Raw genomic sequence first — 27,829 nt, forward strand, 5'->3', positions numbered from 1 at the left:
TGTCAGGAAGTTTTAGAGCCCCAAGAATGCAGATTCTTATCTTTTCTTCCATTTCTGGAGCCTGAAAGTGTATTGCATCCCCATTTAGAAATCTACCAAGAGCCCAATGAATCTGAGAAGCTGAAAAGTCGAAGTCAAACTTTGAATGTTAGAAAGGATGGACACAATTCCTATTGATGCTACTGCAGCAGTGGAAGAAAAGGAACTGGAGATTTAGATGGGAAGGCTCTTATATAGGGTATCTGGAGGCGAGTGAGATTACTGCCAAAAAGCTTATGTAACTCTCTAGAAATTTCTGAAAGATACTCTGGTGCACCATAACCCATTTGTTTTTAAATATATTCTTATTCTTATGTGTTTTAATTTGTATTTTAATCCTCTGATTTTTCTGGTCTTGTTCCCCATGTAAGCTGCCTCACGTCCCTTCGGGGAGATGGAGGTGGGTTATACCGGTAAGAATAAAGTTATTATTATTATTGTGTGTGTCACAGAAACCACAAAAAAGAAACAAGAGTTGGGAGGAGACCACAAGGACCATCCAGTCCATTGTTGGGTCTTTTGCATCATTTATTTAAAACTGGGGGTGAATCTGATGTCTATAAACACAGGCTTCTAGGGCTGTGTGTGAACCACAGACTGTGCTTTCCCCACATTTGGTCTAGATGTTCTAAAAATACAATTTTCTATGGCTTTTTCTTTTAGCCCATCCACTCAAAACTTTACATTAAATGCAAAACTTTACATTCAATTTCACAAATACAGAGCATCGGAAAGTTATTATTAAAGTAACTTACCTGAGCAGTGAGTAATGTTGTCAAAGATAAGTCTGCTCGTTCTTCAGTAATATAGGTCCGTGGCTTACCATCCCACAATGCACAATCCTCCAAATCCATCAGCTTCAACTGTGTTTTGGATAAACTTGGCAAACGACTACTCTGCTGTGGTTGATGCACAGTGATGTGTTTCCCCTGCATATTTTCTTCAATGGTTGGCACCATGAGAGCTTCTACCTCATTTACTCGTCTACTGCGCTGCGATTTGGTGATTTTATCTTCCAAGTTGGATAAGTTACTTTTTTCCTTTCCTACAGAGATTACAGATTTTGCAGGTGACTTTTCTTTGCTTCCAGACACAGCATTTTTTCTGTTCTTTAATTTTTGTCTCTTCTTTTTACTGACATAAGGCACAGATAGAGATTTGAGAGTACAAGAGCTGGAAGTAGTAACAGTGGATTGCTTTTTCAGAACACTATCTAGTGTCCTGACATAACTAGTACTTTTAGTTGGAAGCTGATAGACCACAGGAGAAACTGATGTGCTAGGTGATAATCCCATGCTTGTTTCCAACAACTTCCCTTCATTTTCCAAGTACTCATCAAGTTTATCACTGCAAAAGGCAGACCGGTTCTTCAAGGAGCCCTCTATTAGGATACCTAAAGAATTACACAAATTAGGTTTAGAGTATTGCCCATTTCACTATGACAACTTTGCATAGAAACATTATGAAAGCATTAAAATTGATCTATCAAACACTAGAACACAAAAGATTAAAATTAATGGATACAAATCAGTTCAGGCATTCAATACTTGGGAGAGAGATTGCCATGATCTAGCAACTCTAGAGCAATGCCAAGACAAAGTAATTTGTCAATATATGCAAGCATTCTTCCTCACATTTCAGCTATTCAACACTTTAATTTCCCTTTCTTCCTACAAAAATACTAAAAATTATTTAGACAATCAACAGAAAAAGAAAAATTAAAGAATTCTTAGAATCACAGAACTACAAGAGACTACATGGACAACCCCCTGTCATACAGAACACACAATCTCATTTTCTCTTCTTTTCATTCATATTCAGGAACACATGCAAAATAAAACCAAATCTAAAATACTTTACCTTCAGCTTTTGAAGAACTATGCAATTTTCCACGCCATCCCTTAATTTTTGTGAAATCATTTGTCTTGCCAGTTCTGGAAACAAAGGGAAGCCCAGCGTCTGAACGTATGGAGACAAAACAAATGTCAGTCAAACCACTGTATTAGCTGAGAACATAAACGAATTGCATAAAATGCTGAACATGAAGTGAACTATAAAAGTTTTACTGCTGGCATATACCCATAAGATTTTTTGAGAACAGGACTAGGTCAATATTAGAAGATCAAACAAGGGCTAGGCAAACCTAAGCTAAATATAATTACTGTGTATATGGTGCATTAAACAATCACAAAAATTTAGTCTCAGGTTATAGTCATTCCATGGAACAGCATAATTACATGTAAAACTGTTAAAAAGTGAGCCATATCCAAACACCTAATTTTCAGGAACACTGAAGAATTCATGTTTTATTGCAACAAAGCAGATATACTTAATTTGTCTTCAAAAGTTGACTTCTTTCATATTTTTTTAAAAACACCATTGCATAAAGGAAGATACTGACTTACCAGAAGAAGTGGAACTGCCTCTCAAATTCTTCCATGAAATATAGTCATCTGAATAACTCAATGGTAGCTGCACACCCAAATATTTTAGATCAATGCTCATTGCTGCGTCCACAAAATTCAGCTTTAGCCCCACTGTAAGAAAAATGCCACCTCGACATTAACTTCCTTATGTATGGTTAAAAAAAACCCCTAATTTTAGGAGCAAATTGTGGGATGAAATGCAATAAATTGTCTTTTGGAAATAAATACTGAGAAGATGACAGTCACAATCTACCCACTGGCCACATTAGAGGCAAATGATCAGAAAAAAAGTTATTCAAGAGCTACAATTATTTATATTTATTTGTTTGGTTGCATGCTGCAAGTTGCATCTTGTGTGAGAGAATCAGCTGTCTACAAAGACGTTGCCCAGGGAATGCCCAGATGTGTTATGATTCTGCGAAGAGGCTTCTCACGTGTCGTGAATAGCCAATCTTCAAAAATGGGGATACAAAGTGGAGTCCATGTCATGCGAGTGTGGAGAAGAGCAAACCACAGACAACTTACTACAATGCAGCCTGAGCCTGCCACATGCACAATGGAGAACCTTCTTACAGCAACACCAGAGGCACTCCAAGTGGCCAGCTTCTAGTCAAAGGACATTTAGTATGCCAAGTTTTTAACTTTGTGTTTTCAAATACATTATAACTACACCCTCAATTCGCTTCTGACACAATTAAAAAAATTATATTTATGCTTCCCAAGGTCCAGGAGAAATAAGACGAAACTGGCTAGAATAATTTCTGCTTCTACTAAGGATATACAACGATTTCTTTTAACAACTGCAAATTAATTAAAACAAGCAACATGGTGCCAGAAATCTTACACAGCGGTAAGAACTATGAAATAATATAGCTCAGCTCAAGGGAAAACATATGTAACAACTGATAAAGAGTGTTGTCATATGTTATGATTTGATATGATTTCATTATTTAACTAATATGCTTTTTGAAAATAGCACATTTGAGATACTGGACCAATCAAAACTCTTTGACATAAACCACACATCTTGTGATGGCAATAAAAATGGTAATCTGCGTAGTATTCCAGTATTTTCTACAGGAAAAGTAACAGTACACGTATGATCAGCACAATCGAAAAACAATCATCATGGCATAGTAGTCACATATACCTACCTTCTCGAAGGCTAGGATGTATCACCTGTCTGTACTTTAAAGACTTCAAATCTTCCAACAATTCTTTTTCCAGCTGTTGTATCATTTTATCACCTGTCAAATACACACATAACTTTTAAATCCATTAATATCATCAATATTCACATACCAAAGCAACAATTCTTTTCCCATCATTCTCTGCACCCGGAGAGGGAGCTACTACTGAAGACATCCCGTGCTTCCTACAAATTTTAAGAGAAAAAAGGAGTCCAGTGAGGAAAGCTGTAGTATTTTTTCAACAACAGAGGGTTAACGGAAACTATCATTCACTCTCAACACAAATTTTTAAAAAAGCAAATCTGAATGTAAGAAAGATTTTCAGACCTTGACAATTTTCTTAAAATGGCACTGCTGAGGTGCTATTTCAGGTTTAGTTTTCAAACTGCTAGATTGGTATGGACAAAGAACATGCCCACAAAGCTCTGATTACTTGTGATAAAATGCTAGCTCATAAACATCACAATGGACATTTTTGCATGGCTTTACTGGGCATAATGTAAATACAATGGCAAGTCTCTGAATTAAATTCTAAGCAAAGAAGGCCCACTGAATCAATTGAACTTATATAAGGACTGACTTACCAAGTTCCCAATGGCTGAATGAGTCTAACTGTTGAATCTATTACTTCATTAGGACAAACAATTGCACTTAAGCCATTGAGATGGAAGGTGTGTTTCTATGGGTAACATCCTCTCTTTCCCATAGAAGCCTTGTCCAGGTTTCAAACCCACTTGGTTAGTTTCTAACTTCCCTGGACTCCATTGCTTATCACCCCACCACCAGCATTAGCCTGAACTTTAAAGCCCTTCCCTGTCTATATGTCCCTTCCACCACTCTTTCCTTCAGTTCCCCACCCTGCATTACATTCAGGATGAGGTTTGCAGAGAGATGATAGGGAACCAGTGCTGAAGAAGAGAATGGGAAATGGAAGAAAGAGAAGAAGCAAGCAAGGAAGAAGCGGGTGGGTGGGGAATGGCCTTACAATTCAGGCTGATGCATCCAGGAAAATGAGTGATGACCTTGGGTTAATGGTGGGAAATGGGTCTGAAGCATGTCTTGGTGTGGCATGCTAGTTATTCACTTTTTTTTTTAGTTTGCAGGGGTCCTAACTCCTGCTAATGTGGAACATCAACTGTAGTCTTAAAAGTGCCATTACATTCCTTGCTTCCCCTCCGTTTACTTAGAAGTATTTTGGTATAGAGATTAAACTTTCTTGTCAGATGGCAGGTTGTACTGAGCAGGCTATAACAGAAATAGAACAGGCAAATTTAACCCTTTCAGCCCCAGTAACAATTCAATGGAAAATCCCTCACTGGGAGAAAGCCTTCCACTGACATCAATGGGGGCGGGGACTCCCTCCCACTCTCCCACCAAGTATATGCCACCTTTAAACAATGGATTTTCCACAGCAGTAGATAAAAGACTAAATTCTTCTTCCAAGCCTGCTCTGCATTTGATTCCCCTATTTATCTGCCTTCCCCACCCAACAAAAATGATACAGTAGAGTCTCACTTATCCAACACTCGCATATCCAACGTTCTGGATTATCCAACGCATTTTTGTAGACAATGTTTTCAATACAACATGATATTTTGGTACTAAATTCGTAAATACAGTAATTACTACATAGCATTACCATGTATTGAACTACTTTTTCTGTCAAATTTGTTGTATAACATGATGTTTTGGTGCTTAATTTGTCAAATCATAACCTAATTTGATGTTTAATAGGCTTTTCCTTAATCCCTCCTTACTATTCAACATATTCACTTATCCAACGTTCTGCCAGCCCGTTTATGTTGGATAAGTGAGACTCTACTGTATTTTAAAAGCTACATAGTTTAGCCCTTTACTAGCCAACTCAAATAGTCAACCATAGCAGAGAAGGAAAGTGCTATACAAAATGATAAATCATCACCCCCAAACTATGTATGACATTTTTAAAATTCTGAGCTCACCAACGTAAGCCTCCCTGTTGACTGGATCAACACAATGATCACATGAAGTCAGTGAAGCAGTCTGCACATTTTTCAATTGCTTTTCTTCAGCTCTATTCACACTGTGGATATCAAGAGCCTCCTATGTGTCAAAAATAGTAAATAAATAAAAATAAAATTTATGTCTTGGTGAAATTCTACCTTAGGCTTACAGTAGTGATAATCACAGGCTAATTCAAACGCTACAAACGGACAACAATTCAAAGTAGTCTAGATCTAGACAACAGAACACAAACTTTGAGCCTTATTAAAGTGCCATTACAGTGGTTATCATTCAAACAGGAATAGGGCCACATTGAGTAGCCCTAGCTCACATGAATGCCCCATGCAACTCTATCTGCAGCAATCCATTTGTACAATAGGAATAACCACTATAAAGACCTTCATACATGCAGTGTTATGTGAAAAGAATTCCACATAATTTGAAATCCTAACTGTTCAGGATATTCAACGACATGGATGACTTCACATGCACATCTTTGTGCATGCGGTAGTTCAACATGAAGTTATTTATATACTGCATCACCTTGGACGGAGCCCTGGTGGCGCAATGGGTTAAACCCTTGTGCTGACAGGACTGCTGACAAACTGGCCAGCGGTTCGAATCTGGGAAGAGCAGTTGAGTTCCTTCTGTCAGCGCCAGCTCCCCATGTGGGGACATGAGAGAAGCCTCCCACAGGGTGTCCCCTGGGCAATGTCCTTGCAGACGGCCAATTCTCTCACACCAGAAGCAACTTGCAGTTTCTCAAGTTGCTCCTGATACCCAAAAAGATCACCTTGGACAACTCATCACATGGGGAGTTTAACCATTTAAACAATGTCTAATAGACTTTACTTGTCAGAGGGCTTTACTTGAAATCCAATTTAAGGGGCAACAATTAGTATTTTTGGTAATATAAAACTCCAAAATAACTTAAGCAGATGTTGTGATTCACAGTTCAGTTCAATACTACAGGTCTACTTTCTGACTTAAGTACACTTCTTACGTATTATCTAAGTCAGTGTGGTCCAACCAGCAGCCCACCAATTCATTTTTGTGGGCCCTTGCCCTTCTTACTAGAAAAATATTTTAATTTAACATTTGGAAAAAAAATTGTTTACCCTTCTTACTGCTTTGTTTTTAAGAAACGTTTTCTTTCTGGAATGTCTCTGGCCCTCACATTCCTATACTAAAGTTTGATTGGCCCTCGGGTAACTAAAGGTTGGACCACACTGATCTAAGTATTTCTGATGGCCCTAAATTTCATTCAGGTCTACATTTACCTTGGATGCAAAGGATACAAAGAGTACGCCATCCACATCCACAAGATCGGGCTTAACATTCAAATGATTGCCATCAGGTCCCAAAGAAGCATAAGCACTTGTTGTGATCAACCTTCCAGTGGATTTAGGTGGTCTTCCAACTCGTAAATGCTTTATTTTCCGTGGTCTTCCTCTTTTGCGTGGGGCAGGCAACTCAACATTTTTATTACAAATAACATTCTTGCATGAAATATTCTCTAGTGCATTGATCTTTTTTCCAGTGGAGTTAACTTTTTTTAACAAAGGGTCACTATATGCATACGTCTTTACATTACAACTAGACACCTTACTTGCCTCTGCAAAATTGCTTGAAATTTCAGTATTTTCCCATAGCATATCTCCTACTAAAGAACACATTTGCGACACGTTATCTCCAGATATCTGTTTTCCAGTAGTTATTTCCTTTGCTTTCATACCTGCAAACTGACTGGGGATAAAACTATTTTCAAAATAAGTAGGGAATGATCCCACTGAATGATTCAAAGAAGACTGCTCACTCTTAGATGATACCGTGGCTGGTGGAATAGTGGAGACTTTTACTGTGTTTCTAGTGACTGCACAGGGTTCTAAGTATACAACAGGCATCTTGGCACTATCCAATTTTAACATTTTTGCTCTGGCAACACCCAACTGACTATCATGGGGCCTCTTATGGGATTCAATTTCCTTTTTGTGATCCTTCAGCTGCTGCTCTAGAAATGAATCACTGCTGTTGAGATATTCCTCAGACATATCATCTTCGTCTTCCTGCTTCACACTTATCCCTTCCACAGAAACATTTGGTCCATAATCATAGTCATCTTCTGGTTCCTCCTTAACCACAGCACTGATGTCTCCATTTGACTGTAATAGGGATGCCACACAAGCGATGCTTTGACAAGGGCTAGCTATTGGACTGAACATGACAGAAAAACAAAATGTCAAGAAAGCAAAATGCAATTTAAAAACCCGATTTATCTTTTTCATTTTAAATGCATTTAAATAAATCACACATACAAAGTCAAAATATATAAAAACAAATACATCTCAGATTACTGTAAAATATTATCTCTTGGTAGCATTCTTCTATCTCAGGCATGGGCATACTTTGGCCCTCAGGATGATTTGGACTTCAACTGTTAGAAATTGTGGGATTTTAGCCTACTGTTAGGAATTGTGGGAGCTAAAATCCAAAACACCCGGAGGGCCAAAGTCTGCCCATGCCTGCTCTATCTCTTTCAAGGATAGGTAGAATGCAACTATCCTCTAGTTTTAGACTCAGTTGTAACGCCTACCAAACATGTTTAACAAATTAATTAATTTAACGGAACGGTAATAGAAGATTCATCAAACCCTTTCATAGATTAAAGTAGGCAACTTGTGTCCTTAAACTCTGCAAATAATCAAGTCATGTGTTTGTGGAAATAAAAGATGATGAAAGATAAAAGAGAGTGACAGAAATACGCCTAACTTCTTTTGCCAGTCTCAACTATAGATCCACAAAATCAATCATATTTAAAACAGACTCTCGATTAACCAGCACCCATAGGGATTGACAGATAGTTTCTAGTTTCTTGAGAGTTATTCTTAAAAATAGATCTAACTACTACTATGCCACATACTATACTATACCACAAACACTGTATTGACTTAATATTAATATTAAAATTCAGCAATTAAAAGCATATTGAAACAAATAAACAAAAACTTAATCTAATAGTTTTACTGTATCATAAAAACAGCTTTGTGTATGAACTATGCAATTTTAGTTACATTTGTGCTGGTTACTTAAAAGTTTCCGTTCCTCAAGTTCAAGTTACCTGAGAATCAACTGTATCTATGTTTTGATTCACAACAGAACTGATTCAATGTGTCTACTCTATAATAGTTCTTCTCTAGTTTGGACTAACCAATGGGATTAGTTAGGCCAACCAGTGGGAATGAGTTCATCAAATTCTGGTGCTGTCCACTGCTGGCTTGAACTTTATCAACTACCTATGTATGCTCTTCCATACATTATCATAAAAGAAAAAGATCTCAAAAGAAAAAAAGCTGCCCATCCAATTCTAGATCAAAATTAGTAAAACTATATTGATGTCCAAATATTCCCTGGGAATATCTGCAAAGAAACCCAAAATCGTTTACTTTTTTTTTTTAATTATGTCATTATTTATTTATTTATGCTACCCTGCTCACATCCTTTGCCCTTTCCTCCTGGACATACACTTTGTACAATCAACTACAGAAATTACATCTGAAATAATTCAAATCACATTAAACAAATGAGTAAAAACTGTTAAAAGAAACTGAAACACTATATAGCACCTCCTAACTCATTCTTAAAAAGTTTGTTTAAAAGCCTGCCTAAATAAAAAAAGATTCATACAGGGAGATATGGTCTTCCAAACAGACTGAACTAAATATGTATTATTTTAAAAATATCTTCAATATTTTATTGTATGGAACAAAGTTCCACAGGCACTGCAGTGAAAAACAACTAGAATGGCATTTAAGAGTTGATAATGCATCCAATAGCTTTCTAAAATATGAATACTTGCTGTAAAGAAAGTAAGATACAATCCTACCTTTCAGAAGTCTCCTGCTTTAATGATGGGACATCACATCCATGTATGTCTGTCTCCATAAAACCCGGGGAATCATGATATGGGCTGGGTGAATCTCTCTCCAAATCAGGGTTATACATATCATGAAATGATGTCTCTAGAGCTCTCTGCTCTGGATCCAAAATATCACCTTCACTGGGATGTTTATAATTGCTGGGAGAATTAGTTAAACTACCTCCTTCCTGTTCTGATCTGTCGTTTTGCTTTGTATCACGCTGAAGTCTACTGCTCAGGCCATCATCCCTAAATCCTTTAGCAAATGGATTATAGTCTATTTTTAGTTGTGTAATTTGGATGTTTTGGTAGGCAGTCACAGCAAAAAATTCTGTCTGTGGAAAAGTGAAAGTATGGACATCAGGACCATTCAGCTGGATAACATCTGTGGCTTGTTCAGCAGGCACAAGGTGTAACCGAGGTAGATAGCGGTGCATAGAGTGTAGAATGATATGGCCTTCCTGGTCCAAGGTATTATTAGTTACTTTCAGTTTGTAGAAAGAAACTGGTTGGCGCATCCAATAATATCCTGTAGAAGGGGATTCTGGGTGAATAAAAACTCTTCCTAAGACATGAGGTTCTGCTTTCCCACTGGGCTCCCAATTATTACCATTCCACTTATAGCGAAAGTTGTCAACTGGAGAAATATCCATAACCAGGATATACCTTAAATTGGATTCCAGACCTCTTACCCAGTATCGACAATATGGAAACATTCGTCTTCCCTGTTTAGTCAACACCATTTCAGTGTTACGGTGGTAGAACTCATTCCACATATTGCTGTTGTCCAAAATAACAGTAACATTTCCTGAGGTGCACTCCGCTGGAAGGTATGTCGTTGCTTTAGACACTGGTTGTGCTGCACTACTGGGAAGACCACAGTCATCTTGATTTGAAACCAAATTTCCCTGGTCAGATTTCCCTGTACTTTGTTTTACAAGGACATAAAGAGCAGGTGCCGCACCTGGTACTGTTCCGCCATTCTGGTTTCCTAACCTGACTGATTGCTTCCCTGTTTTGGGAAGTGACGAAATTTCTACAAAATTCTCCATATTCACAGTGTGAGCTGATTTTCTTTCATGTTGGTCATCCTGAGAAGAAAAAATCAAAAGCAGTGTGCAATGAACATTTATACAGTGTAAGAAAAACATTGTACATTTAAAAGGCTCTCACTAGCATATGCAATAAACAATACACTGCTATTATCAGTTTAGCCAAATTCCATGGTTATTTATGCATTTATTTATTCATTTTTAAAAATATCCTTCTTTTCTGCCAACATGGGAACCAAAGCTGCTAAAATATACCTGGATTATTAGAATATTATAAACTACAGTAACAAAATTGAGAACATTAAAATATCTTTTATTAAAAAAAAAGATGACAACAGAAACACAGCAAACAGTCATCATTAAAATACCCTTCTGCATAACCATGTAATAGCTACAAGAAAGCCTTCCCCAACAAGGAAAGAAAGCAGAGATGACGAAGAAGCTGAGAACAGCACCAAACAAGCTTATGACAATCAGACCAAGAGAAAGTCATTCCTCAAAGATCTTGGGCAGGCTTATATAGGGAGATATAATCTTTCAGATAGTAAACTGTCTCAGTCAGGAGGTGTAATATTTGGGATTTGCAGTATTTTCCCAATAGGGTCTAAAGGCGTACATAATGTGTGTTACAGTAGTTCAAACAGTTGTAATCAAGCCATGTATCATTTTGCCAGCTTTGACACATTTAGGAATGGGCACAGTGGATACACCAGTTTTAGCACTTGTGGCCACTGCAGAAGTCTAGGCATACAAGTTCAGGAATGAGTCCAGCAGTACACACAAGCTGCAAACTTGCAATTTCAGAGGGAGCTTAATTCCACTCAGTTCCGTGACCCTCCTTTGATTGAGTACTTATCTTGTGGGTAGTAAGCTCCAATTTTTCTGCTGCTATGCTTTAATAACAGCAGCCAATTTAGCAACCAAACAGTTTCCTTAGAATTGGATTGAAAAGAGGATCTTGCCCTTTTAAGAAAACTATTTTTTATTATTTTAGTGTGATTAATAATTTAATTGCATGTTTAATAATTAAATTCTGTATTTTAAATCTACACATTTTATATGTTTTAATTTTTAAATGCTGCCTTGAGTCTCAATTCTGGTGAAAAAGTAGTATACAAATAAATCATAGTAATATTTTAAAGGGAAATATGATTGTATTTCAGTTAAATATGGATGAAATGGAATATTGTAGTCACCATCTGTATCCCTTCTACTTAGATTGCCTATAATCATAACTTCAAGTATAAATTATGAAGCCTGTGATGGGACAAAACAACACTCTATCTGTTTTTAATGTATTTGTGGTGCTGAATTTGAAAAACACAAAAAAATAAAAATGCCATACCACATATATTTTCTTTTACAAATTCCATTACTAATTTTAATACTATCTTCATGCAGTACTATTTTACAACATAAATATGTCAAACAAGTTGTGAAAAAAACTCTACATGATGTGATATTTTAGTGGATGATGGTGATATGACTAATATGAGTCTTCATCAGTGACAGAAACATGAACAGAACATTCAGCACCTTAAATAAATTTTACATAGATAAACACACACATACAAATCTGAGTTATGTGTGATGAATATATCAGATTGATGAAACAAGTAGAATTTTACCAGGCAGCATAGTTTGATCTGATGTATAATGTGTTTTGAAAATGAGGAATTTGCTGTAGGATCGTGTTTTTTTAATTAATCTTTTTAGTGTCAGAATATACAGTTAACATTTTTTCCAAAAATACAACAATAAAAAACCAATATTTATGACAGGAAAGTACATGGTATTTTGAAAGAGACATATAGATATATTTAACCTCTTAGTACAACTTATATATACCATCATGAAACATGTTAGCATTTTGCATACTCTAATCTAAAATAACAATGAACATAACAATAACTTGCTACCCATCTAGTTTTCTGTTTTCCCCTCTTTAAACATATTATGCTTATAGTTCTATTACAATTTTCTGTCCATTTACATATATTCTATTTTACTGTTATTCTCATACCCCCTTCATTTATTTATTTTTGTGCCACCTTCACCTGAATCAATTCATCTTGTATTTAATTTTCCCACAAATGTCATTATTTTTGTTGCAGGTTTGTTCCCCTTTCCTTCAATGAATATATATGCAATAAATTTACCCCATATGTCCCAAAAATCTGTTTGTTTTCAAATATCCTTTTTAACTTTAATGTTACAAGTCAGTTTGTCATTGATTGCTATATTCCAAATTTCTCTATACCAGTCTTCTGAATTTCCCTTTTATCTTTCCCATTCTATGCAACTATCAATCTTGATGCTGTTAATAAACTAGAGGTCAATTCTTTTTTTCTTCTTGTGTATCATCTATAGTATATTGATAACAATGCTACCCATCTAGTTTTTCGATTTTCCCCTCTTAAAAAATGTTATGATTATAGTTATATTACAATTTTCTATCAATTTATGTACATTTGTTTTATTATTATTATTATTCCCATATCCTTTTCTTGTGCTGCCTTCACCTGGACCAGCTCATCTAATTTTTCTAAAATTTCATTATTTCTGTTGCAGGTTTGTTCCCCTGTCCTTCAATGAATATATACAGTAAAACCCCACTCGTTCGAGCCCCGCTCGTCCGAGCCTCCATGCAATCCGAGCAGGTGAACGGGAGGGCCGCAAAGGCCCTCCCCGTTCACTTGCTCGCTGGCGTGCGTGTTGCTAGGTAGATAGCAAGCTACCTAGCAACATGCACGGGGCACTCGCCCCTTGGGAGGTGGCTCCTGCGTGTTGCTAGGTAGATAGCAAGCTACCTAGCAACACGCAGGGGGCACCTCCCAAGGGGTGCTCGCCCCGTGCATGTTGCTAGGTAGCTTGCTATTTACCTAGCAACACACACAGCCGGCTCCTTCGCCATGCCGGGTGCCGGTGTTGCCGGCTCCGGCATGACAAAGGAGCCAAGGCACGGGCGGGCGGGTGGGTGAACGGGGAGGGCTTTTGCGGCCCTCCCGGTTCACCCACCCGCCGAACGAAGGAGCTTTCTCCCTTTGGCGGAGGCTTGGAGCCAGGGAAGCGGGAGTCGCTTCCCTGGCTCCAGGCCTCCGCCAAAAGGAGGGAGAGCCCCTTCGTTCAGCGGGTGCTTCCTCCAAGCACCCGCCGAACGAAGGAGCTTTCTCCCTTTGGCAGAGGCTTGGAGCCAGGGAAGCGGGGGTCGCTTCCCTGGCTCCAGGCCACCGGCAAAGGGAGGGAGAGCCCCTTCGTTCAGCGGGTGCTCCCAACCGCGGGGAGGCCTCTCCGTGGGGACGCAGGCTGGATCGGGAGGCGCTGCAAGCACCTCCCGATCCAGCCTGCGTCCCCACGGAGGGGTCTGCCTGCGGTTGGGACAAGGGCTGGATCGGGAGGTGCTTGCAGCGCCTCCCGATCCAGCCTTCGTCCCCACGGAGAGGCCTCCCCGCGGTTGGGATGAGGGCTGGATCAGGAAGTGCTTGCAGCGCCTCCCGATCCAGCCTTCGTCCCCACGGAGAGGCCTCCCCACGGAGAGGCCTCCCCGTGGTTGGGACGAGGGCTGGATTGGGAAGTGCTTGCAGCGCCTCCCGATCCAGCCTGCGTCCCCACAGAGAGGAAGCCTGGTAATCCAAGTGATCCTGGTTGACCGAGCTGAGGTCCGCCCGTTTAACTCGGACTACCAAGGTTCTACTGTACTAAAAATTTTTTACCCCTTATGTTTGTTTCCAAAAATCTGTTTGTTTCCAAATACCCTTTTAAACTTTGTCACAAATCAGTTTATAATTGATCATTATATTCCACATATCTCTATACCATTCTTTTGGATGAATTTCCCTTTTATCCTTCCAATTTTTTTGCAACTACAGTAGTCTCGCTTATCCAACATAAACGGGCCAGCAGAACGTTGGATAGGTGAAGATGTTGGATAATAAGGAGGGATTAAGAAAAAGCCTATTAAACGTCAAATTATATTATGATTTCACAAATTAAGCACCAAAACATCATGTTTTACAACAAACAGACAGAAAAGGCAGTTCGATACATGGTAATATTATGTAGTAATTACTGTATTTACGAATTACGAACCAAAATATCTGAATGCATTGAAAACACTGACTACTAAAAGGCAGACTGCGTTGGATAATACAGAACATTGATAAGCAAAGTTTGGATAAGCGAGACTCTACTGTATCAATCTTACTGTATCCATCTTGCCGCAGTTAGTAAACTAGAGGTCAATTCTTTTTCTTGTGTAAGTATCATCTTATCATATACTGATAAAAATGCTATTTCTGGTACATTTTAACTCAAATTTTATTATTGCCCTTATTTCATTAAAACTATTTCCCAGAATTTTAAAATAAATTTGCAGGACCACCACATGAGTATATATGAGCCTACTTCCTCGCAGCCTCTCCAGCATTTGTTAGAATATTTCTTCTCTATCTGATTTAGTCTAACTGGGGTTAAAAAGCATCTCCAAATTATTTTATAGTAATTTTTCTTAATTCTTATAGAAATGTTAAAGACATGCATACTTCATATTCTTTTCCATTTTTGAATATTTAAGTTTTTTTCTAAATCTTGTTCCCATAATTCTCTAAAATGATCGTTTTTGTTCTTCTATTAATAATTTATTAAGATCACTTACTGTACCTTTTATTCTTTCATTGTTTTTACTTTTTTCTCTCTTTGGATTATCACTCCTTCAAATTTCATATTATCTCTACCCTCATTATACTTCTTTCTAAAGTCTATTTGCCATTTGTTCAATTGTAAACACTCATAACACTAGGCTCTCTCCTTTCCAGCTAATACGCATATTCCGTACATTCAAGTTATTATTTATTATTATGGTTATAATGAATAAGGAAATAGCAGTGAGAAATATGGTGGTGAAATACTTGAACCTATAGGAATATGCTGTTATTTCCTAAGTCATTTTAACCATAATAACCATAATTTACCACAATGTTTGAGTAGGCAACTATATTACTAAAAATGAGAAACTGAAGATATGATTATTAGCAAGGACAAGTAAGAAACTACAGCACAGTCCCAAGAGGTCATTTTTGGCTATCATGCGTGAACCAGACCTTTATTCCTCTAAGTTTCAACATGCCATTTGTTCCTCAGATAATTTAAACCAGGTCTGCACAACCTGTGGCCTTCCAGGTTTTGGGACACCAAGTCCTAGAAGCCCTAGCCAGATTGTCCAATGGTCAGGAATTCTGGGAGTTGAAATCCAAAACACTCTGAGGACCACAGGCTGTTGTAGGTCTGCTTTAAACTAATTGCCCCAATTAGAATCAAATACAAAACCACAATTTATTGTTAGAAGAGATATGAAGTTTCTGATTTTGGCTCATATCTGTCACAGTTCGTCATGTGACTCAAACTCTAATGGAAATTATGCTTACCATTAAGAATTTACAACATTTTGAGTTTATTGCAAGTCTTGACTGCTTCTGCAAGAATAATCTGATGTACTGTATATGTAAAAACATCTTTCTGAAAGAAGCAAGCTAGGCCTGCAATTAAGTCAAAAGTTATAGAAAGGCTAAATACATAAATATACTAAAGACATCGAGTGTAAGATGACATTTCCACCTTCCACTATACCAAACATTTATCTTAATGCAGGACTTTGGACGCACATACACTATAGAATTAATGTAGTTTGACACCATTTTAACTGCCATGGTTCAATGCTGTGGAGTCATGGGATTTGTAGGCACCCACATTCTTTGACAGAGAAGGCTAAAGACCATGAAAACTTCAAATCCTATGCTTCCATAGCATTCAGCCATGATAGGTTTTTTAAAATCGTGTCAAAAGTGACTAGATAATACAGCAAGTTGCTTCTGGTGTGAGAGAATTAGCCGTCTACAGAGAGATCAGGAGATCACTGGATGTGTTAGCTGGGAGATTCGCTCATCCCGTCTTGTAACAACCATGGCAGTTAAAATGATGTCAAACTACATTCGTTCTACAGAATAGATGCACCTTTTGTCAAATGGTTGTAGCTCAGAAGACTAAACAGGATCCTGACCAAAGGCACCATAATTGAACGTCCTGGATTTGAGCCACCTTGCTATTTTTTTCTTGTCCATACCAAGAAGAAAGTGGGCTTTAGATTCACAGAGGTTCACATGAAAAATTTTTAAAGTGTTAATCTTAAAGGTTCCATTACAGCCATATACACACACAATTTTATGCCATGTGAGAAATGTCAAAGTGTGGAAAAGGAAATCACTTCCAAACTGTACAAATATAGCCAATCATACCTTATTTCCAATTCTGAAAAATATAGTAAAGGATTATTTGACACTACACAAAATTAAGTTTAAAATCAAGCATCTAATCAAAAATAACCATAGAGTCAAAAATTATTTGCAAATTAATGTTTGTTTTTTAAATGTTTTGGTAACTTTTATAAGATGCAGCAGTTGTAACACTGACAAGCCATTGTTTTAAAAGCTACCACAGAAGTGCATTTGCAACATTAAATTGTAAACAAATAAACATTATGCATTTACACTTGGGAGAAAATCAACTAACACCAACTCTGACAGAATTTACCTCCATTTAAGCATCTTTATAAAGTAAACTATTGAAATTATATGCTGGACTCTAGGCTCTCAAAGAAAATTTTCCTCTAATATCAGCAAAATTATGAACTCACAACATATTCATTAACCCTACCTCAACAGGGTGCCATTATGCATTATCATATGGAAAGATAAATGTATGAAGATACTCTAGAAAACAATTAATCCTGTTGCCCTGGGTTATTTTATCACCTTCAGCCACAAAGGGGGAAGGGAATCTTCCCACCATGCCTTGAACGTGCCAAACAATGAAAACTAATGTTAACCAATCCTTAAATGTATGAGTGCTTGAAAGACTCCAGCAGCATTTTTTCAAACAAGAAACAGGAACAGAAATATTGAAGCCTGGATCCAAATCCTCATTTACTATGATAAATGTCAATGTTCTAGCTCTTCTCTCTTAAAAGAAATGTAACTGTTTTGAATGTAATTACATTTTTGGGATAGCAGCATAATTTTTACATTATCTGGCTTTGAAAATGTACAGTTAGCATAGAGTACGTTCTATAATAATATGCAACAGTGTATCTTAAATAAAAATGTTATCCTACTATGGCACTGCAATATTTTAGGTAAGCAGCACCACTTAATTCTATTGGCATTGTTTTACTACTAATAAATATAAAAATTACAAGACTCACACTCTGAAATCTACACACAACCATCCACTGCAAAATTCCTGAAATTCACTTTACTTTGAGTGATAAAAACAGTAATCTACAGAATCCTTCCAAAATGACTATTTTTTCCTTCATATGTAATTAATACCTCAGATACTAAAATGGAAGAAATATTTGCTTTTATTTCTATATATATCAGAGTAGGTTTGAAAAAGTACCTCTCTAATCTGAAATCCAAACTCCTTCAAAGTGTATAACTGCCCACATAGGTAGCTGAGATAATGACACCTTTGCTTTCTGATAGCTTGATGTACACATTTTTTTTTGCTTCAGGCCCAGAATTATTAAAAATATTTTATAAAGTTACAACCAAGCTATGTATATAAAGTGTACATAAACCATAAATGAATTTCATATTTAGACTTGGGTCCCATCTCCAAGATATCCCATTATGTACATAAATGCAAATACAATAGAGTTTCACTTATCCAACATAAACGGGCCGACAGAACATTGGATAAGCGAAAATGTTGGATAATAAGGAGGGATTAAGGAAAACCCTATTAAACATCAAATTATGTTATGATTTTACAAATTAAGCACCAAAACATCATGCTTTACAACAAATGGATAGAAAAAGCAGTTCAGTACATGATAACGTTATGTAATAATTACTGTATTTATGAATTTAGCTCCAACATTTTGCAATTTATTGAAAAATTGACTACAAAGTCATTGACTACTGAAAGGCAAATACAGATAATACAGAACCTTGGATAAGCGGAGCTTGGATAAACGGGACTCTACTGTACTGGCATTCAAATATATGAAAAAATCTGAAATTCAAAAGACTTCAGGTCCTATTATTATTATTTCTATACCACACTTTCTCAAATAAAGACCCAAAGTGGCTAGCACTAAAAACAATACCATAATTTAAAACCTTAAAAACATACAAACATTAACATTTGATCAAACATTGAATATTATAAATAAACAGTTATAAACATTAAATTATTAAATACCTATATTCATATATATAAACCACTTCACAGCACATCCCTGGCTCAGTCTAAAAACTAAAATATCACAAATTTGCATGCCATCCTTATGCAGGGATCATGCTAATGTTATCTGTATCATTCCAATTTTAATATAGGTGATGCCAAAGCAAGCTCCCATATGAAGGGCACATGCATTTTGGCTAAGGGATACTCAACCTGTATAATTCTAACACTGATTTTAGCTGCTTTATACTCTTACTATATTATAAACTAACTTGATGCAGTACCATTTTTAAAAACCTGTACCTACACTTCTTGTTGTGTGTCTTCAAATATTTTCAAATCCTTGGGCCAGTGGTCCCCAACCTTTGGGCCTCCAGGTGCTTTGGACTTTGGCTCCCACAATTCCTTACAGGCTGGGATTTGTGGGAGTTGGAAATCCAAACACACGAAGGACCAAAGTGGGAACCACTGAGATAGATCAATGAATACTAGTAAGAATATATATTGCAACAATGGGCTTTTGCTTGGTGTTAGTGCTGATTAGCATAGTTAACGTTCATTTTGAATAAATAGAAAGAAACCACATCATATGAATCGTAAGTCTTAACTTTTCACGTCATTGTTTCACACCTAAGACAAAGCTACAAACACTTAAGTGGTTCCTCAACATGTTTGAAGATGAAGATTTCAAAACAATCCAACAATATTCAGCCAATCAGTGCTTGGACCATTTGACCTGCTAACATGCTGCAGAATTAATGCAGTTTTGACACCCATTTAATTGCCATGACTGAATGCTACCGAATCCTATAAGCCAGGCATGGGCAAACTTCGGCCCTCCAGGTGTTTTGGACTTCAACACCCACAGTTCCTAACAGAAGTTTGCCCATGCCTGCTCTAGCTTTCCAGGAGATTTGGACTCCTAACTCCAGAAGCCCCAACTCCACTTAGTTGGAGATGCTCTAGTTAGGCAGAAAAAATGAAATGTAAAGATACAGAATGGATGCCTGGCTCGATAGCAGTACATGTGAAAAAGATCTTGGAGTCCTCGTGGACAACAAGTTAAACATGAGCCAACAATGTGATGCGGAGCAAAAAAAGCCAATGGGATTTTGGCCAGCATAAATGGGTATATAGTATCTAGATCCACTAAAGTCATACTACCCCTCTATTCTGCCTTGGTCAGACCACACCTGGAATCATACTGTGTCCAATTCTGGGCACCACAGTTGAAGGGAGACGTTGACAAGCTGGAAGATGTCCAATGAAAATGATCAAGCGTCTGAAGAACAAGCCCCATGAGAAGCAGCTTAAAGAACTGGGCTTGTTTAGCATGCAGAAGAGAAGGTTGAGAGGAGAAATGAAAGCCATTTATAAATATGTGAAGGGAAGTCATAGGGAGGAGGGAGCAAGATTGTTTTCTGCTGCCCTGGAGACTAGAGGCCCTTCCACACAGCACTATATCCCTGAATATCATGCCAGAAAATCTCACACTACCTGAGTGTGGACTCAGATAACACAGTGGAATTTTTTACTTTGATATTCTGAGAAGGGCCCTAGGACGTGAAATAACGGCTTCAAACTACAGGAAGGGAGATTCCATCTGAACACGAGGAAGAACTTCCTAACTGTGAGAGCTGTTCAGCAGTGGAACTCTCTGCCCCGGAGTGTAGTGGAGGCTCCTTCTTTGGAGGTTTTTAAGCAGAGGTAGGTGGCCATCTGTTGGGGATGCTTTGAATCAAATTGCTGCCCACTGTAAGGCCGCCCTGAGTCCTCTTTTTAGGGTGATACAAATATGTGATATAAATAAAAATAATAAGTTGAATGCGATTTTCCTGCTTCTTGGCAGGGGGTTGGACTGGATGACCCATGAGCTCTCTTCCAACTCTCATTCTATGAAACAATCCAACAATATTCAGCCAATCAGTGCTTATGACCTTTTGTCCTGGGGTGCTTCCACGTTGCAGAATCAATGCAGTTTCGACATTGCCATGACTGAATGTTGTAAGCTGCCCTGAGTCCCCTCGGGTGAGAAGGGCGGGGTAGAAATGTTGTAAATAAATAAATAATAAATAATGTTACAGAATCCTATAAGCCAGGCATGGGCAAACTTCGACCCTCCGGGTGTTAGTAATTGTGGGAGATGAAGTCCAAAACACCCGAAGGGGCGAAGTTTGCCCACGACTGCTCTAGATCTCGAGGTGATTGAACTTCAAGTCCCGGAAGCTTCAACTGTCCTGACCAACGATATGGGATGCTGAGGCCTGACGCACAAAACACCTGGAAAAGCAGACTGTGGAAGCCCCAGTAAGAAGGAAGCCTTCTCTCCCAAGGCACAACACTCGCTTGCCTCCCTCTCTCAGGCTCCGGACGGAGCTGAGCTGCGTGGGGTAATTAGCCGCGGGATTGAAGCCGCCACCAGGCCGAGGGAAGGCCTGAGCAAAAGCCCCGCCGGCCCCATAGACCCCCCCCCCCGCTCCCCTGGCGAAGGCCTGTGACGAAATGCCCACTCCCACGGAGCGCCTCTGGCCCCTCGGAGGCCGCCAAGCCTCGAATGTGGAGCGCCCCGCGTGGCGAGATGCGCCTCCCTGGCACGCGAGGAAACGGCGCGCTCCCCCTCCCTCCCCCCACTCCTGGCCTCGACAAGGCCCTCACCCGCGGGTGTCGATTTTGCCAGTTTCCTCCATAGGCAGCAGATGTGTGCGAGCCACGCGGGAAAATTGCGCGCGAGAGAACCACCTTCTCTTCCTCCACCACCATTCCCGGATTGGCGGCCGTGCGCCAGACAGACCTTGTTCGGAGGCCTCTTCGGCGCTTCCCGCCATTCGGGGCCCGTCTCCGCCTCAGTCAGTCAATCACTTAGTCCGTCAGTCAGTCCCCTCCCCCGTCTTGTTGTGCTCCGGAGTCAGATCGTGGAGAGGACGGCGTGCGCACGCACCCACCCATGTGACGTCGCCGGCGCGCGCCTCCAAACCCGCCTGCGCAGAGACGGGCCACGCGCGCCGCCGCCTCCTCGCCTGCGGGCTGTCACGTGCCCAGGCGCTTGCCTTTCTTTCTCTGCTCTCCGGCGCATCACATCCTCCACCCCCTCCACACCGCGCACGCGCATCCCTCCCCCTCTCTCGCAACCTCGCTGTCGCCTCTGCGCATGCTCTGTTCGCTTCTCCTCCAAAAGCTCTAGGCTACCACGCAGAAGGTTCTGGAATCCAGCCTCCTCTCCCCTGCTGAGCGGTGGGGGGGGTGGGGAAGGGAGTGGCAGTTACTTCCTCTGCTCGCGCTCGAGGGCCGCTCCCTAATGCCGCCCCCTCCCCTCTGGTGAGGCGCCTTTCCTCACAGCCCTGAAGGGAAGCAGGGCGCTGAGGCGCGTGTCCGCGTCCTCGCCTTGTGCCGCCTGCCTGCTGCCCTCACTCTCTCCCGCGTAGCCATTGCGGGGGAGCTACGGCTTTCCGCCTCCTCCCGCCAGCCTCCTCTTCAAGCAGAACCGGCGCTGGGCGCTTGGCAAGCGCGAAGACAGTCTCCATTCCCTCGCCTTTCTCCCTTCTCCTCGGCGTGGCGCGTTCACGCGCATTCGCCGGCTGAAAAAGGAGACACATAGGCCAGTGTCCTTCCCTCAGGCACATTCCCACAGGCCGCCCCACATAGAAGGGCTCAGATAAAGACGGAAGAGCAATACAATAGAGCAGGGGGGGGGGGGGCAAACTAAGGCCCGTGATCCGGATGCGGCCCTCCGTGGTAATTTACCAGGTCCCCACCCTCAGTTTTAGACTTCGACTCGCCCAAAGTCTGGAATGACTTGAAGGCACGCAACAGCAGCAGTCCTAATTAACTTGACTATCTCATTGGCCAGAAGGAGGCCCACACTTTCCATTGAAATCCTGATAGGTTTATCTTGGTAAAAAATTGTTTTTATTTTTAAATATTACATTGTGCTTTCATTGTTGTGGTGGTTTTTTTGCAGAGTGCATAGTAATTTGTTCGTTTTTTTTTTCAAATGATAATTCGGCCCCTCAACAATCTGAAGGTTTGTGGACTGGCCCTCTGCTTAAAAGGTTTGAAGACCCCTGCAATAGAGTCTCGCTTATCCTACCTTTGCTCATCCAACGTTCTATATTATCCAACGCAGTCTGCCATTTAGTAGTCAAATCGCATGAGGATGGTAAACATCAAAAACATCCGGGCACCCCTTGGGCAACGTCCTTGCAGACAGCCAATTCTCTCACACCAGAAGTGACTTGCAGTTTCTCAAGTTGCTCCTGACACACAAAAAAGTACTCTCCTTCCCTCACAAACATTCACAGCTATGGGACAATTTCAGCAGAAAAGAAGAAACCATTAAAATGAACAAAACCTGACTACCAGTATTTAAAAAATCTAAAATCAGGTGCAGGCGGGAGAGCAAGCCAGCTGCAATTAACTGCAATGAATCACTCTGACCAGGAGGTCATGAGTTCGAGGTCTGCTCGGAGCCTATGTTTGTCTTGTCTTTGTTCTGTGTTAAAAGGCATTGAATGTTTGCCTATATGTGTAATGTGATCCGCCCTGAGTCCCCTTCGGGGTGAGAAGGGCAGAATATAAATGCTGCAAATAAACAAATAAATAAATAAAAACACTCAGAAAACAGGAATTCCAGACAGGAAACAATCATTGACAGCTAAAACCTCCTAACAAATTATTTCCCCTGGCAGGAAGCAGCCAGGACTTGAAGCTGGCAAGGTCATTAAATGCTATCAAGGTGATTAATTGCAACATTCACACTTGCCTCCAACAGACAAGAGATCTTTCTCCTACCCTAGACCTTCCACAGATATATAAACCCCCCTTGCTTAATTTCCAATATACCTCACAACCTTTGAGGATGCCTGCCATAGATGTGGGCAAAACATCTGGAAATAATGCTTCTAGAACATGGCCATACAGCCGGGAAAACTCACAGCAACCCAGTGATTCTGGCCATGAAAGCTTTCAACAACATATGCACAGCTACCTCATGTAAAGAGGACACTATCCTTCCAAACATGGCCAGGGAGGTGGACAGTGGACACAATCACTCCTGAACATTCCCTCTCATGAAGCAGATCCAAACGCACCCCTTGGTTTTGCTGGAAATTGCAACCTTCTACAAGCCTCTTAATACTAGTTATTTGTCATATAAATAATGGAGATTGCTTACTATATTGTATGTATGTATTGATTTGTATTTACCCTTAACTCTATGTTGTTAGAGGTTGTGGGGGGAACTACAGACCATATGATTAGAGTGAGACTCCATTTTAGAATGCGTTTGAATCAGAAGTCTTTTAAGTCAATCAGTAGTCCGTTGAGGTTTGAGTCAGTTAAGTCAATTAGAAGTCAGTGAAGTCTGTTGATGTCAGAGCAGGAGTATAGTCAGTATGCTGCAGTGAGATGTTAATTAATATATGAGTCTGTTTGCATCAGAATTATAGTACAGTTTTAAGTATTATTCAGTTAATATGAAACCAATAATAAATGTACCTGTATGCTAAATACATGAAGTTTGTAAATAAATATGTTAACTTTTAATGAAGACTACTTACTTTTTGGTATCTTGAGAGCATGATTTAAACCAATATATTTTATGGGAGGGTAGATAAGTTTTTTGGGCAGCTGAAATAACACTTCTGAAGATCTGCTTTATATTTTATGTATTGGCATATTTTTGTTCCTAACAGTTCAGAGATAACTAGGAATATCTGTCTAGCAGCTGAGAAACCTAAATTGCCTTGCATGAATACTAGTGGATATTTACCACTAAAGAGAAGATTGACTCAAGTGAGTTTTTAAACTTTTCTCAGGAAGATCATACTTTACAAAAAAAAAAAAGGTTAGGATGTCTAACACGGGCATGCCTTTCCAAAAGGTTATGATTATTCCAGATGTGTGAATTCCAATTAATCTCCAAAGGGGTCACACTAACAAAAGGCTTTGGAGATTCCTGGTTTCCCAATAGGTTTTCAAAGGAGTTGGCAGGGCAGTGATGAAATGAGTGAGACTGAGACAGACTAAAGTGACGTTGATGGAGAACTCGGAGTGAATCTGACCGAGCATGGGCTAGTTTGAAAGCCTAATCTGCGCCAATAGAGGCAGCAGAGAAATTGTTTTTGCTGCCACCACAGTATCTGCAAGGACCCATCCAGCTGAGCTGTTTTGAGTGGTCAGAGGACTATTACATACTGGTCCTCAAGGAGAAAATTCTGACCAGTCTGCTGTGTAGAATTTGCACGGGTCTTTGCAGATAAGGTCACTCAGATCCGTTCCAACTTGGATGCTGTTATTGATACAGTTCTAATGAATGTAACTCTGGCTCCTGCTTGTCCAATGTTGCTGGATACCTTTTGATTTGCGCAGCGTGAGATGTGGACAAGATCCTTGGAGAGGGGAGAGCACCCACATGTATTCTAGATCCTTGCCCTTCCTGGCAGATCAAACAGGCCAGAGGGGGACTGGCAGAGTGGGTGAAGGCGGTAGTAAATGCCTCAAGACAAGACAGAATTTCAACTTGTCTAAAGGAGGTAGCATTTAAAAAGCCATCCCTAAACACCTCCATAATGGACAACTATCGGCCAGTGTCCAACCTTCCATTTCTAAGCAAGGTTTTGGAGTGTGCGGTGACCTCCCAACTCGGGATTTCTGGATTAAATGTATTATGTAAATCCATTTCAATCTGGTTTCAGGCCTGAACATGGAACAGAGACAACTTTGGTCGCCTTGTCTCCTGGATCTCTCAGTGGCTTTCAATACCATTGATCATGGTATCCTGGGTCATCTCACTGGGATGGGACTGGGAGGCACTGTCTTACAGTGGCTCTATTCCTTCCTGGAGGGCTTTCCTTCCTGAAGTTGGTGCTGGGGGACTCCTGTTTGAACCCCTGGCTGTTGATCCGTGGGGTTCCTCGGGGTTCTGTTTTGTCCCCCATGCTGTTAAGCAGATACATTAAACTGTTGGGAGAGATCATCCAGAGTTTTGGAGTTCGGTGCCACCTATATGCAGATGACACCCAGCAGAATTCAAAACGATCTTGACAGACTAGAGAGATGGGCCGAAACTAACAAAATGAAGTTCAACAGGGACAAATGCAAGATACTTCACTTCGGCAGAAGAAATGGAAATCAAAGATACAGAATGGGGGATGCCTGGCTTGACAGCAGTGTGTGCGAAAAAGACCTTGGAGTCGTCGTGGACAACAAGTTAAACATCAGCCAACAATGTGATGCGGCAGCTAAAAAAGCCAACGGGATTCTGGCCTGCATCAATAGGGGAATGGCGTCTAGATCCCCCTCTATTCTGCTTTGGTCAGACCACACCTGGAATACTGTGTCCAATTTTGGGCACCGCATTTGAAGGGAGATGTTGACAAGCTGGAAAGCGTCCAGAGGAGGGTGACTAAAATGATTAAGGGTCTGGAGAACAAGCCCTATGAGGAGCGGCTTAAAGAGCTGGGCATGTTTAGCCTGCAGAAGAGAAGGCTAAGAGGAGACATGATAGCCATGTACAAATATGTGAGGGGAAGTCATAGGGAGGAGGGAGCAAGCTTGTTTTCTGCTGCCCTGCAGACTAGGACATGGAACAATGGCTCCAAACTACACGAAAGGAGATTCCACCTGAACATCAGGAAGAACTTCCTCAGTGTGAGAGCTGTTCAGCAGTGGAACTCTCTCCCCCGGGCCGTGGTGGAGGCTCCTTCTTTGGAGGCTTTTAAGCAGAGGCTGGATGACCATCTGTCGGGGGTGCTTTGAATGCAATTTCCTGCTTCTTAGCAGGGGGTTGGACTGGATGGCCCATGAGGTCTCTTCCAACTCTACTATTCTATGATTCTATGATTCTATACTGTGTACTACTTTTCACCTAAAACCAAGGAAAGCATCCTGACCCTAAACCACTGCCTGTCATCAGTAATGGACTGGATGAGGGCAAACAAATTGAAACTTAATTCAGACAAGACAGAGGTACTCCTGGTCATTGGGAAGTCAGAGCAGGGAATAGGGATTCAACCTGTGCTAGATTGGGTTACACTCCCCCTGAAGACACAAGTTCGCAATTTGGAGGTCCTCCTGGTTTTGGCATTGAACCTACAAGTCCAGGTATTGGCGGTGGCTAGGATGGCCTTTGCACAAGTAAAACTTATGTGCCAACTGCCCCCTTCCTTGAGAAGCCAAATATGGCCATGGTGGTGCATGGTGGTAGATGGGGCTGCCTCAGAAGAGTGCTTGGAAACTTCAGCTGGCCCAAAGAGATACAGCCAGGTTGCTCACTGGAGCTATCTACAGGGAGCAGACAACCCCCTGTTGCAGCAGCTCCACTGGCTTCCAGTCTATCTCCGGGCACAATTAAATTTAGAGGTTATGATCTCTAAAGCTCTAGACGGTTCAGGTCCAGGCTATTTGGCTGACCACATCCTCTTGTACGAACCTGACCATGCCCTGAGATCTTCAGGGGAAACCCTTCTCCAGTCCCACCTCCATCTCAAGCACAATTGGTGGGAATGAGAGAGAGGACCTTCTTGGTGGCTGCCCCTTGACTCTGGAACTCCCTTCTTCCCAGAGAAGCCAGGATGGCCCCTTCCTTGCTCTCCTTTCAGGGCAGGCTAAAACCTTTTTATTTAGACAGGCTTTTAAAGATGAAAGTTCTTAAGATCAATTCAAGGGGTGGGCTAAAAGGCTAAAAAAATCCAACACTTTGCAGATGTCTGATGCACAGAGATTCTTTAAAGCCACAAAGGTCAACTATGGCCCAACAAATCATGGCAAACACTCTCTACGTTCATCAGATGGAACCAAAGTTCTGAATGATAAAAAAAATCAATTACACTACTTTGGAAAGAGCACTACTATAACCTCCTTAACCACAGCTCCAATGTGGCCAAAGAAATGATCTTGCAAATCCTGCAACAACAAACCAGGGATGAGTGTGTAGCACAGCCTATTTTGGAGGAAGTCAGCAAAGCCACCAGCCAACTAAAAAAT

The 27,829-nt window shown here is 40.4% G+C and overlaps 1 protein-coding gene and 1 pseudogene across 3 annotated transcripts in view; both read right to left on the reverse strand.

Annotated features, from left to right (window-relative positions):
* The window catches only part of mga (MAX dimerization protein MGA), a 69,647-nt gene extending 47,760 nt beyond the window's left edge, over window positions 1-21,887 (reverse strand). Inside the window, exons 1-8 of one of the 3 annotated variants that reach the window (XM_008104310.3) lie at window positions 21,639-21,887; window positions 9,522-10,645; window positions 6,919-7,852; window positions 5,617-5,737; window positions 3,620-3,712; window positions 2,445-2,576; window positions 1,900-1,998; window positions 795-1,432 (exon numbers count right to left, since the gene is read on the reverse strand). In XM_008104310.3, coding sequence (XP_008102517.2) covers window positions 795-1,432; window positions 1,900-1,998; window positions 2,445-2,576; window positions 3,620-3,712; window positions 5,617-5,737; window positions 6,919-7,852; window positions 9,522-10,606 — 3,102 coding nt within the window. In that variant the 5' untranslated portion in view covers window positions 10,607-10,645; window positions 21,639-21,887. Of the gene's footprint in view, window positions 1-794; window positions 1,433-1,899; window positions 1,999-2,444; window positions 2,577-3,619; window positions 3,713-5,616; window positions 5,738-6,918; window positions 7,853-9,521; window positions 10,646-21,502 lie in introns of all 3 variants that reach the window. The other 2 variants (XM_008104302.3, XM_008104319.3) reach the window with 2 other exon arrangements.
* Window positions 18,915-19,014, reverse strand: LOC134295773 (U6 spliceosomal RNA; annotated as a pseudogene).
* Window positions 21,888-27,829: the final 5,942 nt, after the last annotated feature.

This window comes from Anolis carolinensis, chromosome 1, assembly GCF_035594765.1.
Source record: "Anolis carolinensis isolate JA03-04 chromosome 1, rAnoCar3.1.pri, whole genome shotgun sequence".
NCBI lineage: Eukaryota > Metazoa > Chordata > Lepidosauria > Squamata > Dactyloidae > Anolis > Anolis carolinensis.